At 41.8% G+C, this 17,098-nt stretch overlaps 1 protein-coding gene across 1 annotated transcript in view; it reads right to left on the reverse strand.

Annotated features, from left to right (window-relative positions):
- The window catches only part of ATP1B3 (ATPase Na+/K+ transporting subunit beta 3), a 34,553-nt gene extending 17,941 nt beyond the window's left edge, over positions 1-16,612 (reverse strand). Inside the window, exons 1-2 of the mRNA XM_065942771.1 lie at positions 16,264-16,612; positions 795-923 (exon numbers count right to left, since the gene is read on the reverse strand). Of these exons, the coding sequence (XP_065798843.1) occupies positions 795-923; positions 16,264-16,372 (238 nt within the window). The 5' untranslated portion in view covers positions 16,373-16,612. The remainder of the gene's footprint in view (positions 1-794; positions 924-16,263) is intronic.
- Between the last annotated feature and the right edge of the window lie 486 nt (positions 16,613-17,098).

A 17,098-nucleotide genomic window follows, 5' to 3' on the forward strand; every position in this document is an offset into this window, starting at 1 on the left:
GAGCCATCCCTTCGCTACAATCTCAGGAAGCTGTTCATATTTGTGGGAATCAGCTATACTGGGGCTCTGTGCCTTATTGTTACCTACTTCCACAAAAACTGCCAGCAGCGTGAGGACAAGGCCCATACGCAACAATGAAGGCAGAGCTGGCATTCAAAAACAAACTTTAAAAGGAATAAATATGGGAGGGAGAAAACGTGATTTAAGTAAGTGTTCTAGTCAAGATCTTTTTCTGTACTAAAGTACATTCTCCAGTATCTTAGAGGAATTTTTTTTTCCATAAGACAATCAACAGAGAATAAACATATTAAGTGCACACTCATTTTATTCTCTATTAATAGATAATTTAATACTTCTTATAATTTTCCATACTAAGCAATTAAAACCATAAAGCATGTATTTTATAAGACCAATGCTTTAACCCAAGCTAGAGCTGAAATATATATAAGTAAATTACTCAGGGCAAAGTGAAACTGCTACTCAATACTCATAAACATCACTCATAACTATATTCATCAATATGGTTTTACTTTAACTCTCAATATTTATTTCTGCTTACCCTTGGCAAAAGACTCAAGATTTATCAGCCAAGTTTTTGTATCACTGAGTAAATATTAAAGGTCTTTGTATCAGCATGTAAATATTAAAGGTCTTAATATCAGCATGTAAATATTAAACAAAATTAAAACTTTCTGAAATTTAACATCTCCTACCTGCTCTATAATATAGACTTCCAGAGAAGATAAAATATAATCCAATTTTGTTAGAAGCCATAATAATCACAACATAATTACCTGGACTAGGAATCTGGTCACGATATTTTGGAATATCATCATTCAGAGTCTGAAGCATGGCCCACATTGTGAATGAAAAGAGTGCAGCCAGGAACCCATAAAAGACTAGGTAGAAGAGCAAGATCAAACCTGTAAAAGAAAACAAAACTCATAAAACTTGAAGATACACACATTGTGTGTGTTTGCCTGTGTGTAATGAGGCCAAGGTGAAAAAACAAACCAACCATCGCAAGGCTAGGATTCCAAGCTTTGCCATGCACACAGCCAAGATCTTCATATTCCAAACATTATGAATTTGCCCAAGCAGGGGGTATTTCAGCAGGCAGCACCCACCCATCCTGTGATCCCCTCCTCTCCTCTGATACTTCCAAATACAAGCAGCTTCCACAGATCACACTGATTCAAGATCAGAGCTTGAAAATCCCAGCACATAAGGCAGTGTTTCCCAAAATGAATTTGATGCCCTCTAGAAAGACAGAAGATGATTTTAGGTTGGATAAACTCCCTTTATGAGTATGTGACAAACAAAAGAATGAGCGTATCAACCCTGTATTTCATAGTAATTATCTGCATAAATTTGAGTTAAGCATGCAGAGAAGGCAAGTCATGAAGATGGTTATCAATGAATAAAGTTTAGGAAATACTGGCTGAGTGGAAGCCTCATGCAAAAAATGTGCAGAGAGGACAAGACACTCTGACCCGTGGGACTTGACAACTCCACTGCTAAGCACGAAGCAAGAGCTGGCACACACAAGTTTCAACATAAAGGGCCTAACCTTTTTTTCTTCACAATCTGGAAACACTAAAATCTATCCCAAGCCAGTGATTTCTTTTGTGAACATCTAGAATTATTCTTCTCAAATGTCTATATTCAAAGATCTAACATCATAAGTAGTCACCATCAAGATTATATGCTACAATACATTGTTAACGTCACACATTTAAACATTTAAAAACCGATAAAAAAACATTCAATTAATTCCCAGGTATGGCAACAGTAAAGAACACTTAATTCCCCAGAGCTGAATTAACATCAGCTTTATTTTCCAGTCTTAACACAAACTTGTTTATTAATATTTGTCCTTGAAGAAAGGCTAGAGCAGGTGTTCCCAACCTAGGATCTATGGACCCTTCACCCTCACCCATTCCCAGCAAAGATGAACTTCAGAGCTTCTAAGACTTCTATAATAATACATTTCTGAATACATCCATTTATTTTTCTCTGTGGAGTGGCTGTACAATATTCTTGTGATGTTCAAAAGACCCTATGACCCCAAACAGATTGTGGCAAAAGCTAGATAACTTTCATTTGTTACCTGTAGGCCAAAAACTGTTAGGGGAAAACAGTTAAAGCAATTTCTTCTTAATTCAGACTGGCATTCCCCATCCTCCCACTGCCCCAATTACCAAGAGGCCAAAATAGGGAGCGAAAGGACAGAAGGAAGAAAGGAGCACGGTATGTTCACCTCCAGGCAGCAGCACTTCCCTACCACACAGAGCAATCCTGTTGCAGAAGAACAAAGGAAGACCAACCTCGAAGAAGTGATCAGTTTACTGTAAGGGAAAATGAAAGAGGTAAAGCCCAAAAGCTGGTTTAATGAGATACAGGAGAAAAACCATTCTTTCAGATATGGCTCTTTGTAGGAACTAACAGATAAATTCCTCTACACAGCAGGCCAGAGCACAAATACATAAATGTAATGAGTGGGGGCTGTGTTCCAACAAAATGTCACTTAACAAAAACAGACAGTCTGAGGCCACAGGAGTTTGTCAACTGATGAAGTCAATACTAAGCTGGAAAAATTTAACACAGAAGTGCTAAGAGTTTAGTTATTTAGCAGTGCTTTAAAGTCATCTAAAAGTATTCTTATCACACACCATTTTCAATTTTGATTTTCAATTTCCAGGAAAAATAATATAAATGAAATTTATAAAAGCAACAAGCAAATGAGCACATAGCAATCACACAGTTAATCTTTAGTTCTTAGGGCTTCCCTGGTAGCTCAGATGGTAAAGAATCCACCTGCAATGCAGGAGACCTGGGTTTGATCCCTGGGACGGGGAAGATCCCCTAGAGAAGGGAATGGCTGCCCACTCCAGTATTCTTGCCTGGAGAACTCCATGGACAGAACAGCCCTCCACGGGGTCACAGAGACGAGGTCATGACAGGTCAGTTACAGGTAGGGCAGAGGGGACCTAATAAATGTGCCACGCCTGCCTCAGTGCTGGTTAATGTGAGCAAGGGAAGTCACTAGGCTTCAAGGCCTGGACAATCCACACTCGTTCAACACACTTCGAGACTGTGTGATCTGACTGCCTACTTCTTGCTCAAACTTCCTAGTTATCTAGATACCAGAAAGACTATGTCTTATTTCCAGAGAATTTCGATAAGAAACAACTTACCCTGGGTAAATAAATTAGCAACCTGCTTACAGTTTTAAAAATCCTTTTTTTAAAGCAAAGGCAGGTATAACTTTAAAAAAAAATCAAGTACATGGACAAGTACAAATTTAAAGTCCTTTGTAAGTTTAAATTTTTATAAGGAGCTATTTATTGAGGTATAATTCACATTTCATTCACTATGAGTGGAAGTGCTTGGTCATATGGTAACCCTGGTTAGTATTTTGAGTTAAGTCCTAGACAGTCTTCCAAAGCAGCTCTAACATCCTACATTCCCACTGGCAGGATTCCAATTTCTTCACATCCTTATCAATACTTCCTAGTGGGTTAACTTGCATTTCCCTAATGACTAATGATGTTGAGCATCTTTTCATGAGCTTATAGGTCATTTGTGTCTTCTTTGGAGAACTATCTATTCAGATCATTAGTCCATTTTTATACTGAATTGCCTTTTTATGAAAGTTCTAACAATTCTTCATACATTACAGACATGAGTCTTTTGTCATATACACGATGTACAACTATTTCCCCCCATTCTGTGGGCTGTCTGTTCACTTTCATGAGAGTGTCCCTTAAAGCAGAAAAGTTCTTAATTACAAGGAAGTCCAATTTACTTTTCTCCTTGGTTGCATGGTTTTTGGTATTATATCTAAGATACCACTGCCTAAGCCAAAGTTAAGAAGACCTGTAGCTATGTTTTCTTCTAAAAATTCTTAGTTTTAGCTCAAGTTTGGATCTTTGACCCACTGTGTGTTAATTTCTGTACATGGTATGAAGAAGGGAGAACCAAGAACTTCCAGATGTACAAGCTGGAACAGAGAACTTTCAGATGTTCAAGCTGGATTTATAAAAGGCAGAGGAACCAGAGATCAAATTGCCAATATCCGTTGGATCATAGAAAAAGCAAGAGAATTCCAGAAAAACATGGGTTTCTGCTTCATTGACTATGCTAAAGCCTTTGACTGTGTGGATCACAACAAACTGTGGAAAATTCTTAAAGAGATGATAATATCAGACCACCTTAGCTGCTTCCTGAGAAACCTGTGTGCAGGTCAAGCAGCAGCAGTTAGAACTGGATGTGGAACAACAGACTGCAGACTGGTTCCAAACTGGGAAGTACATCAAGGAGTACATCTAAGCTGTATACTGTCACTCTGTCACTCTGTTTATTTAACTTATATGAAGAGTACACCATGCAAAATGCCAGGCTGGAAGCAGCACAAGCTGGAATCAAGATTGCCAGGAGAAAATATCAACAATCTCAGATATTACCACTCTAAGAGCAGGAAGTGAAGAAGAATGGAAGAGCTTATTGATAAGAATGAAAGATGAGCGTGAAAAAGCTGGCTTAAAACTCAACATTCAAAAAACTAAGTTCATGGCATCTGGTCTTATCATTTCCATTTCATGGCAAATAAAATAGGCTTGGGGGGCGGGGGGGGCGCACGCAGTGGAAGCAGTGACAGATTTTCTTTTCTTGGGCTCCAAAACCACTGCGACTGAATAACAGCAAAGAAAGAATTCAATTACACTGTTTTGCATATCAATTTCCTGCTGTCCCAGGACCACTTGTTTGAAAATCATTTGTTCCTAACTGAAAGAATTTTCTTAAACTAATTAGCCCATTGCTGTTGTTCAGTCGCTAAGTCCGGTCAAACTCTTTGTGAGCCCATGGACTGCAGCACACCAGGCTCTTCCACTGTCTCCTGGAGGTGTCTCAAATTCATGTTCACTGAGTCAGTGATGCTATCTAACCCATCTCATCCTGTGCTGCCCCGATCTTCTTTTTGCCTTCGAACTATTTCTATAATTAAAAATACATGTGTGTATACACACATACACTCAAATTTCATATATTTATAAAAAAATATGGTAGTATAAAAAATATTAAACAAGATTAAATAACTTGCCTAAGATTAACCTACCAATAAGAGAAACACCCAGACCAGTACCTCTCCATGTGGCACCTTACCTGGTCTGCTCTCCCTGGGAGCCTCAAGCTATTATCTTTTGCAATCAAAACTCCCTTTCTCTGAAGGGCATCATGCAAGCATTCTGTGTTACTTCAGGTGACAAAAATTTATATGGAATAAGGTATCTGTTCCTGTTCTCCAAGAGTCCAGTTACAAGCGACAGACATAGAAACAAAGAGAAAGAATTAACTGTCTCTAACAGAAAGAGGAAGGGAAGGATTTCATCAGAGAAGGACTCCCAGAAAAAAGCAAGTTGGCTCACCAAAATGGAGACCAGGAGGGCGCTCTGGGCCAAAAACTAGAGGACTCCACAGCAAGAGCAGCCAGGTGAGTTTAACTTTGCGACCCCGCCCCCACACACCGCGCCCCCCCCCCCGCCCCCCCCCCCGGTGCCCAGCAACTAAACACGCACACACACGCACATGCACACACACACACACACACACACGCCCCACCCTGATGCCCATCAGCTACCAACAGCAGCAGCACCATCTACTCTTTCACAGGAGCAGGGAGCATGCGGGGGTGGCTGGGATTTAAAAACTGGCCAAGGTATTGGATGGGTTGGTAAACATCTCAAGGAGTGGAGGGAATCTCCATACCTCAACCAGTTCTTGGGTACCTCTGCCTCATCCCTGAATGCTGTAACAGGAAAGTCTAAATACAAAGAAGAGGTGCAGAGAACCAATAATTACCAAATATTTGAGGAAAAAACTAATCCAGTGCAACAAAGAAAGTATAACAAAAATTTACAAAGTGGACTTTCTACATAACCTTTGAATTAAAAAAACAAAACATGAAATATTCAAAATACAAAACAATAGTGCAGCCAAAGCAGAACACAAAAGAAAATCCATAGCTTTATATGAACTCACTAAAAAAAACCGAAGACTAACAAAAAAAAGTCAGGTTTTAAATTCAAGACTAAAATAAATTTAAGGGAAAGTAAGAGAGATTTAAGATACTATCACAAGCTAATGGAAACAAATGCATTTAATTCGATCAATAAAACCAGTTTCCAACTAGTAAACTAGAGAATAAATGAAATATATGATTTTGTGAGAAAATAAACATTTGGAAATCAGAAGTTTTTACAAAACAATAAACAGAGCTCTCTATTCCTAAAAGAGATACCACATCCCAATGGTTTTAGTTAGTTCTCCCAATTTTCAAAAAATAGATTCTTTTTCTTTACATAAGCTATCTCTTTTGGATGCTCCATGCATTACCTAAATCTTTATAAGGCTAGCACTCTCCAGACACCAAAACTAAACAGCCAGTAGTTACACAAGCCTCACACATTATATTTTATTTTACAAATGCTTACATAGAGCTTACATATTATAGTGTGATAATAACAAAGGAAGAAAGATATAGATTAGTAACAAAACACAATAGCCAAGAAAGGATCCATGTAAAATGCACGTGAAAAAGTTGGCATTTCAAATCAGTGAGGAAATGATGATTCACTATTCAATATACTTTGGGATAAGTGGTCGGGAACAGTGTATAAAAGATTGTTAAATTTGTAATAATATTTATTTAAACAAGTACAATTTTTAGAAGAATTAAGTGAACAGGCATAAACCTCACCTAGATTCTACATATTTACTACCTATCTATTCAATAATTACCATCTATTTTTTTATGCATTTCAAGTTGCAGATGTTAGTACACTTAACCCCTGAACACTTCAACACGCATATTAACTAAAACTGAGGGGGAAATTACGTTCAGTGAAATATACGAGTCTCCAAAGTACTGTAACATGGATTTCTGACAAATGCAGTCACCTCTATGATACAAACTGCTATCAAGACACAGAACATTGCCATAAAGTTCTCTCATGTCCCTTCCCAGTCAATCCCCAGGACACCCTAGAGGCAGGCACTGCTCTGGGCTTTTTTCCAGCAGGTAAGTACTGCTTGATTTAGAATTTCAAAGAAATGAAATGATATAGTACTTTCTCTTCAGTAAAGCTTCTTTTCTGCTTAGCCTAATTGTGGGAATCACTCCGGTTTTCCATTATCTGTAGTTTGTTCTTTTTTGGGGGGACTGTTGAGTAGTATCCACTTTGTGGACACGGTTTGTTTATCCATTCTACTGAGCACCTGGGCAGTTTCCAGTTTGAAGCTACTGTGAATATTTTCATGTATTTCTGTGGACATATGCTTTCATTTCTCTTGGGTAAATATCTAGAACTGCTGGGGCATGAGGTAAGTGTATATTTACTTTTATAGGAAACTGTCAGACTTTTATCCAAAGGATATGCCACATATGTTTTAAAAAGTATCATAGGTAATAGTGATTACCCAGGGAAGAAACTGAGGATGAGAGTGGACTTACTGACTACTCACTGTAAAAATTCAAATAATGAAGTGACTTTTGTTATATGAAAAGAACAAAGCCAAGAGTTCACACGTTCAAGACCCCATTCAGTTTTCTTGGATTAGCCTATACTGACCACTAAATTCTAAAGCATAGCTCAGCAAATCTCAGCTGCTCCCTGTTTTTGTAAATAAAATACTGAAACACATTTAGGCCACTAGTTTACATATTGTTTAAGGCCATTTCAAGCTACTAATAGCAGAAGTGAGTAGTTGTAACAGACACTGCCTGGCTGGCAGAGACTAAAATATTACCTGGTCCTTTGAAGAAAAAGTTTGCAGCCTCCAGTTCATAAGGCTTTGTTTTTCATTCCAAAGTGACACCTGAAACTATCTCATGCAGCTCTTCCCTTAAAGAAGAAACAGACCAAAAGATTTTTTTTTTTAACAACTTATCTAAGCTTAGACAGAGACGTAGAATTCTAATTCAGGTCTATATTCTGAGTCCTAGGTCTGATCATCTCAGTATACTGGTAAACTTCTAAACTTATCAAGTAAAAATACATATGGCCCATAGGCTCACTTTGACTATAATGCCCTATCTGGAAACTCAAAATGAATTAGAAATTTAGTGGAATAGAAAGAATCACGGTGAGCTGAGGGGAATTATAAACACGTTTCTCCACAAACAAGACTTTCACAGTATGGAGTTATGTCAATTAATCCACAATACTCTCAATTTCATTTAGCCCAACAAACAGGTTAATCACAAGTGGAAACTGACTAAAGGACAATGTATCAAAAAAAAGAAAACTTAAGTGTTTACTATGTGCTAGATGCTGTAGGGCTATAACATGCACCTGCAAGTCCTGCTCCGTGAGAACATCCAGTTAGTAGAAGCAACATATATAAACAACTCTGATCCAGGGTACAAAGTTTTTAGGTGTCACAGATGATAATGTGGTATCCTTTTCACCTGGGCAAGTCAGAGAAGGCTTGTGGCAGAGCTGGCCCTAGATGCAGGAATCAGGGAAGAATTTACGATGCAGTGAATGGCATGGGAGAGGGAATGAGCAGGGCACTCTAGGCCCAGGGGCCTTAGATAAAGCCATTTGGCTATGACACAGTGGTATGTGGGGTGTGTGGTATAAAACGACAGATTATTTAAGGCTGGAAATATAGTTCTAAGCCAACATGTAATACACCTGGAATACCAGGCTATCTGGAACTGATTTAAACCTGAAAGCAGTGGGGATCCAAACACTTCTGGGATATGGGGAGTACCTTGATCAAAGCTGCAGCCTTAGAAATTAATCTGAAACAGGGCGGTTGTACTAGTTTAGATCACAGTAATTCCAACTGATGCCCAGGATCTTTCTGGGACTGCACCAGAAGTTAAGAGCCTACCTTCCCCAGTCAACAACACTACACTTCTTTTTCAGCAGCAGATAAAGGTTGGAAAGCCAATGGGCCCATTTAAGCTTGGAACAATTTTGAAAGAAAGTTACAAAAGATCTTCAATTCATCTGGTCCTTCAAGTTTTTTTCATCAGAGAATTGACAAGAAAAGACACTACCAGATCCTTAAAAAGTGGGGCAGGGTTGGTGGGAATGTTACGGGCTATGCAATTTGCAACAGGTGGTTAGCAGTAAGAATGCCAGGAAAAACAAGCACCCTGGGCTTCCTCTGAATGTGTGTGTGTTCACAAGATACTGCAGGGTGGGGTGAGGTGGGTGAGTGGCGAGAAGGTCAGAGTAAATTCATTCCCGGATTAACTACAGCAGTGGTAAGGAGCTGTGGTCACCAAGAGATTCTAAAAATGTTACGGAAGTAGGACTGTGCCTAGTGACAGTCTTCAAGCATTGCAAACACAGAAGTAACTCAGAACTGCAATGGAAGAAGGGGAAAGAGCTCTGTTTATCAGTCGATTAATAAGGCAGTGGAGCTGTCTAAGCCTCACTCTCAGATTTGTGGGATATGCAAGAAGCAACTGGCATCTCAGAGATGTTAACCAAGAAGTAAAATCTGTCAGTAATTTTTGCAGTTGTTTTGAGATGAAGAAAATGAAGAGAAAACAAAGCCAAACACAGTGCCTGGGAAACATACTTTAGGAAACAAGAGAATCAGAAAAAGACTGGTTAGAGAAGTATGGAGTAGGAGTAAGGACCACTTTTTACGGGCCAGACACTGACAACAGGCCAGAAACTGCCAAAAGAAAAGTACCTCACTGTGGACAAGGGTCTATTCCTCAGCATGGCATCAGCAAACACTAGGAGAAAGTTGTACCTAAGCGCCAGCTGCACCAATGGCTCAGGAACAAAGTTTAAACACATATGGGGAGGTTGTTAAAAGTCAGAGAATTATTTTCAAAAATACTACTAGTTAAATAGCACCTGTAGGGAGAGCAAGACACTATTAAATAAACCCTCATTAAATCTGACAGCAGATAAGTTTAAAAAGAAAAAGCCTCTAGGAAGTTCTCATAAGAGCCATAAGAAGCTAAACACAGCAATAAAACAGGACACAGGAGACGGGATAATAACCCTGGTTCTGTTATTCTAATCAGATGCACGACCTAGGCATGTCAAACTCAGCCGAGTCTCCCATGAGAAAGTTAAATGGAAACTTTTTCTGAACACTAAACTATGAAATCCAACAAGTGCGGTAGAAAAAAAAAAAAAGGAAAATGCTCAAATATCGAGTAAATCTTTATGCAGTGATATACTAAAACCAAACACACTAAAAAGTGTTGCAGAAGACTAATTACATTTAATTACACTGGGAATATTTCACAATACTGCTCATTCATTCAATCAATTTTTACTACATTCCCACTAAGTGCAAGCAATAGGTTAGGTGTTAGGGAATTCCAGAGGAGTAAGATGTGAATAAGAAGCTTCAGCCTAACAAATGGATTATGAAAGCATAAATGCTCTACTAGAAAAAGGTATCACTGGATACACTGGAGCACTTGACACAGTCTCAAGGCAAAAAATGATTCAAAAATGTTTACCAGAGATCAGGCTGTCAAAGCTGACATCTGAGTAACTAGGTCAAGGTGAAGGAAGGAGGGGTTCAGAATCTAGGAAACAGGCCCAAAAGTGATGGGAGAGAACTACGTAGAATAGTAGATGACAAGACAGAAATATGCCAAGACTGCAAATGGTCTGCACATGATGCTAAGGAGCCTGAGGACAATAGAGATTTACATGAGAGGTGGCTGTGAAGCAGCCCACTAAAGATTTCCGACAGGCAATCTTTAACGATTCCAACAGGTTATAAGAACACAAAAAGTCTTAGGGACCAGAAATGCAGTTTGTAAGTCCCAACATAGACACCATACCTAAAGTCATCAGAAACCTAAGTTCTAGCAGAGTGTGTGGATGGTCGCCAAAGAGGTGATGGAGAGCGCCAAGGATACCCCCAACACATCAACCTCTAAGAAAGAGGTAGAGGAGTAAAAACCACTCCCCTTAAATTTTAAGTGATAAAACCAGGTAGCTAACTGTACATTTTCACTTATTTATATATTTGAAAAAACTGTATACATAGGAAAATGTTAACAATGGTTATCCTATGCAGTCCAAGACGACAGATTTTACTTCAAAATCAATGTAATGAATGCCTAATTAGAAAACTATGAATTTATCTTCCAAAGTAAAATTTTGTTCTTCTTTTATGACACAATTTCTTTTTTAAAAATGCTAGGTTAGCAGAGGCTTCATCCTAATGGAAACGCTAGAAGTCTATAAAGGGGGAGGGGAAGGGGAATAGATATCCCCCCAAGAGTAACCTTCACTTTTAAAAATTACTGTACACATGATTTTTCCCCCTTTTCATACAGTTGTACTGCCAAGTACTTTGGCACATTGTAATAAAATTGTTTGGAAAATAAAAGCGTTAAATGGTCTTTAAATATGATGATACACCACAGTGAAGATGTTACTAAGGACAGGAGGGTTTTTTTTAAGCTGCTTTTAATACAACTAATTCTAAAGCTGCAAATTCAAAAGTCAATTTCAAAGAAATCAAATTATTTTGGGGGCGAGGGGAGGCTGCTCTGTAACAGAGTAAAGCACGTACTACTGTAATCACATAGCCTGGTGGGCCACAGTCCTTGGGATCACAGAGCCAGACAACTCAGCAACTGTGCAAGCACCACACTATTATTACAGGTATCTGGACCACAACACACACCCTTACCCTCCCTTCCACTGTCAACCCAGGAAGTGCTGCTCCTGCCAGGTGATGGCTCCCTCAGCCTCAGCTGTTGCCGCTGCCACACCCACCACTTGACCTTCATTTACAGTCAGCCCACAGGGTAAGGCAAGTCCTGTTACTTTTCCAACAGTGCAAGTTTTTGTCAAGTTTCTTTGATACAACATTCCACCAGACAAAGAATACTGTACAAAACTGGGAAAATAAACACACTTGCCTTCTCCCCTACAGTCTGATCTCCAAAGCAGAGTATTTACTGAGGCATGACCCAGAATGGGAGCAGGTGATCGAAAAAAAACTGCAATTCATGGGCCTACAATGAAAGAGAAGCATATGAACAAAATGTAGATGTTAGTAGTTTTAGTCCAGAATCCTGACCCTGCTTGGAATCAGTACCTTGAGTTTTAGATTAACATTAAAGCATCTACTGAGAGATAACCTTAATGAAGGCCAAAGAAGCCCACAGGCAGATGTCATTAAATGACATCATGTCACGGGTTTCCCTGGTGGCTCAGATGGCAAAGAGTCTGCTTGCAATGCAGGAGACCCAGGTTCGATCCCTGGGTTAGGAAGATCCACTGGAGAAGGAAATGGCTACTCTCCCCAGTATTCTTGCCTGGAGAATCCCATGCAGAGGAATCTGGCAGGCTACAGTCCCTGGGGTCACAAAGAGTTGGACACAACTGAGCAACTGACATTTTCACGGCATAGTTTAAAAAAAAAAAACTCTGGTCTTGGAGGGCGTCTGAAGGCCAAAGGTTCTATCACTAGCTGAGTAAATTCTGACAGATCAGATCTGTGGGTTCAATTGTCTCACCTATGAAATGAGGGTATAGGGCTATATTACTGGCTTTCAAGCTTTTTTTTTGACTGTGACCCACCACAAGAAATACATCTTACATCAGGTTATCTGAACATACAAAATACGTAAAGTTTCACCGAAAGACATTTTTCCTTAGAATAAACTCATGAGGCAGAATAAACTGGTAATTTTTCCATTCTATTTCATTATGTTTTAAAACGTTAGTTTCAACACATGGCCCACTGTTTACAACTAAATAACATCAGGTGATCTCTAAACTGTCTTTCACTCTAATTGTATATAATGCATTTAGGTTTAATATTTGCAACATCAGCCACAAGCTGCTAAATTTTCTTTGTCCTGTATTTTCATAAGAGGCGATTACTTATTCCTGATTTGCTCTGCTGGCTCAGAAGAATCCGAGCCAGTGAAGAATCAGCCTGTAATGCAGGAGACCCAGATTTGATCCCTGGTTGGGGAAGATCCCTTGGAGAAGGGAATGGTTACCCACTCCAGTATTCTTGCCTGTAGAATTCCATGGACAGAGGAGTCTGGCGGGCTACAGTCCACGGGCTAGGAAAGAGCTGGATACAACCGAGCAACGAATACTTTCAGTATTCCTGACTTGCCCTTACGTTCAGCCTGGATATCAGCTCTGAGGAACACTTTGATCACCTACATGGTATGCATTAGAAAGCTGTGAAAATGGAATAAAGTACATGTATATAAGCATTCCGAAACTGCTGAAACCAAGTGTAACACATTAGCCAAATATACAAGAAGTTAGTCAGAATCCTCACACAGCTGTTTTAAAGAAGGCAATGACATGGATCATGAGGTATGTTCACTTTATCCCAAATGTAAAGAGCAAGACTGCTTCTTAAATATTAATATATAGTGCACTTGGAAAGGAACCTCTCTTGGGACAAATGTGCTGAAGACTTGAATGTAAAAGATAAAACCAGGAAACATCTTAAATGAATGTCTTTATAGAACCCTTGAGGTAGAGAAAGGTTGTCTCTACACGCCAGCAGCCCAGCAAATCTACCCAGGTCAAAAAAAGATGTAATAATCCCCTCCCTCATTAATTTCAAAAGCAAAAGAAAACATCTGCACAAATGAGGTTTAAAAAGAAAAAAAAAACCTATAACATGCTTTCAGAATATAAAACGTACATAGATTATCCACAACCCAGAAATTCCACCAGTAGAAACATATTTCAAGGAAATCAATTTACAAAAATGCACAAGGATTAAAGAATGGGGGGAGGAGGGCCCAGTACATACAATATGCACTGGTTTTAAAAAAAATGGATTATTTCTATTACCATAGGTATCTCCCATGTATACGTAAGATACATGTTAGACTTAAAAAAAAAGTACATCTAACTATACAATAGAATAGCTATTAAATATGATATAGATCTTTATTAATAACACAGGAAGAGGCCCACAATATACTCAAAAGATTATAAAGCATTTACTGTATGATCTCTGTTAAAAAAAATTAATAACATTATATGCGTTAAGTCTGCCCACACATGTACTGATATATGCATAGTGGACTTCTCCAGTTGGGAAGAACCCCTGGAGAAGGGAATGGCTACCCACTCTGGTATCCTTGCCTGGAGAATTCCATGGACAGAGGAGCCCAATGGGCTACACTCCATGGGGTTGCAAAGAGTTGCCCCTACTGAGAGTCTAACAGGGGTAATGAGATCAGGCAACTCACTCATAAACTGCCCTTCTGATAAAGAAAGGCAAGAGGACAGCCTTCTCCAGGTGGACCCCATGCTTGAGGGAACACAGCGCTGACAGTTGGATTCCAGCCTACAGGCACCACTCCCCCACATCTCCTCGGAGTGTCCTTACGCCCGCTGGGATAGGATTACGGATAGTTCTCACCTATTTCTGCCATTCGGTGCTGGCTTACTATTATTACCATAAATGCAGAAATTTACTCTTTGCTGACAATTTCCATTCAGAAAACAGAAAGTCTTGCCTTCATTCTTCTAAATCTAATCCCAGCTTCACTTGTACTCCTTCCACTGCCCTTACATAATCCTGCATTCTCTGATACCAAATAAAATCTCTACCCCAACAACACGTAATACAAAGGTTAAGGAGCACACCCTGCATTAAGAAACGTCATTTAAAAGAAAAGAAAAGAAATGTCATTCTAACAGAACATGAAGATACTTAGTACTGGAACTGAGAAAGGTAGTCTACACAAATTCATCCCCCTTCACCACTCAAATATTCCTTCAGCAAACAGTACACTCTAAAAACAAAAATAATTGTTTACAGTCCCCCCCATTTAAATCTAAATGCAAGATCTATTTCCTCATCACACTAGTGGGTTCCCCACAGCCAGCCATTTGAATAAAAATCGTGATTATCATGCAGTGAGGCAAGGCATCTGTAAAATAATACAACCGCTGGACTAGGATTAAAGGACAACTGGGTTCTTTTCTTGGCTCTGTGGAATATGTAATTTTACACAAACAAAATCACCACCTCTCTGGGGCTCATTTTTCTCATCTCTGAAGCAGGGTTTGGGCTAAAAAAAACCCCTCCAAGGCCCCCTTGAAACTTGTGATAGGGCTTTAAGCCGCCTTTCTATTCTGGAAGAGCCGATTTCAGGTAGCAGCAACAGTTATTTCCTAAGTCAGAGCTAATTCACTCTTCATGCTTCTCTTCAAAGTGTCGTGCTCAAATAGTTCTCCAGTCTAGAAATACTCTCACGCAGAAAAGTCTGTCATGACCAACTAACAAAATATTTTTCAAAAGGAAAAAAAATAGGTTTACTTAAGTTTAAAGGAGGGGAGCACTAGTCCTTACTCAGATGTTAACAGTTTTTCCAAAAAAAGAGGCACTCGAAGGCAGCACCACACTGGTGGATGGTTTAAATATTTCTTTTAAAACAAAGAACCCATGCAGAGGAAAACTGCTAGCAAATACAACCATCACACGTTTGGAAGGCATAGGGCAAAAAACAAACAAACAAAAAAAACCCCGTGCCTTTCAGACCGGATTTACTTTCCCCTATTGAAGCACGCTGGTAAGGAAGAAAACCTGTGTCGCCAAAAAGGAATTAGGGAGGAAGCGACCTTTTTAAGGGTCTTTTCACTGGACAAAGTCAACTGCATTTTCGGATACCGTGTGCTTGTGTGCTTAACACAGTCGTGCAGCCCACACAGTGAACACTCGTTCACACTCTTCCGACCGGCTGGGGTGGCAGCGTGGACGAGTCACAAGATAGCGGCGGGAGTGGAAATTTCCTCTCCCCGGGCGTGGGGCAGGGTCTAGCTTCCCCGACCGCTCGGCGCAGCCGGCCGCCTCCGCCAGGCCCTCTCGGGGCCGGCGCGCTCCGTACAAAGGAGGCCGGGCACTCGGCCCCCACGCGCTCGGGGCTCGGGGCAGCGGTCCCCGGCTTCCGGCGCCGCAGGCCCGGGCTGCACGTGCGCCCGCTCCCAGCGGGGAGGAAGGAACCGGCGGGGGCTGCCAGCGGGCCCCGCCGCCTCGCCCGCCCGCCGGCCCCGAGAGAAATGAATGGGGCCGCGCTACTCCTCGGCCGCCGCTGCGGCTCGCGTTCGAGTCTGGCGACCGAGACGAAGACCGCTGCGGGCGGCGGTGGCTCCTGGGGCCCCCACGCGGGGAGCCACCTCCCGCCTTCCCTTCCCACCCGACCCCGCCCGGCGTCCCCCCCAGACCGCGGCCGGCCCGGGTGCCCAACCGCCGCCCGCTCACCCCAGCTCTTGGCGGTGCGCCCCAGGAACTCTCCGGTTGTCCGGTTGTAGATGAAGAGCTTCCACTCGGCCAGGCTCTGGTTGAAGGACTTTTTGTCTGTCTTCGTCATGGTGTGTGTGCCGACTGCGAGAGGAGCGGCGGCCGCGGGGGTGGAAGCGGCGAGGAGCGCGGAGGCGCGTCCCGGCAAGAGCGGCGAAGCCCGGCGGCGGCGGCGGCGGCGGAAGGCGCGACGGCACAGGAAACCTTCTCGCTGCGGTGAGCGCTCAAGCGGACTGCGCTGCGCCGCGCCGCGCCGGGGCCGCAGCTCCGGCCGCGGGAGCCTGACGTCTCCGCCCTCCGCAGCCAATCCCCGCGCTGTTCAGGCCCCGCCGCCGCCGCCGCCACCGCCTCCCGCCCGCGGCTGGGCGCAGCCGGACGCGGCGAAGATGCCCCGCCCATTGCCCCGCCCCTGCCCCTGCCCCGCCCCGCGGTACCCGGCCGGCTCCGGGACGCTCTGGGCTCCCTCATCCCTGGCCGGAGGAAGCGAAAACTGTGCAGAGCAACTTAAAAAAAAAAATATCACGAGAGCTTAATAAGAAGCAGGTTTATAATGACAAGCAGAAGATGAGCGTCCCTGACCCACAGGTTTCTCAGAAGGAGGACTCTGGGGAGATGCTGCAGGCGACCGGGACCCGGGGTCCCTTCGGTTCCTTGCCTGCTGCAGCGCTGGACGCGAAGAGCGCGGAAACTACTCCAGTCAGCTAAGTCGCCTTCACCGAGAAGGGGACCTCACCCCTCTCTCCGCAAACCGTTTCCAGGCGTTCTCCTCTGCGCTTTATGACGTGACTAAAAGATA

This window comes from Muntiacus reevesi, chromosome 8, assembly GCF_963930625.1.
Source record: "Muntiacus reevesi chromosome 8, mMunRee1.1, whole genome shotgun sequence".
Taxonomy (NCBI): domain Eukaryota; kingdom Metazoa; phylum Chordata; class Mammalia; order Artiodactyla; family Cervidae; genus Muntiacus; species Muntiacus reevesi.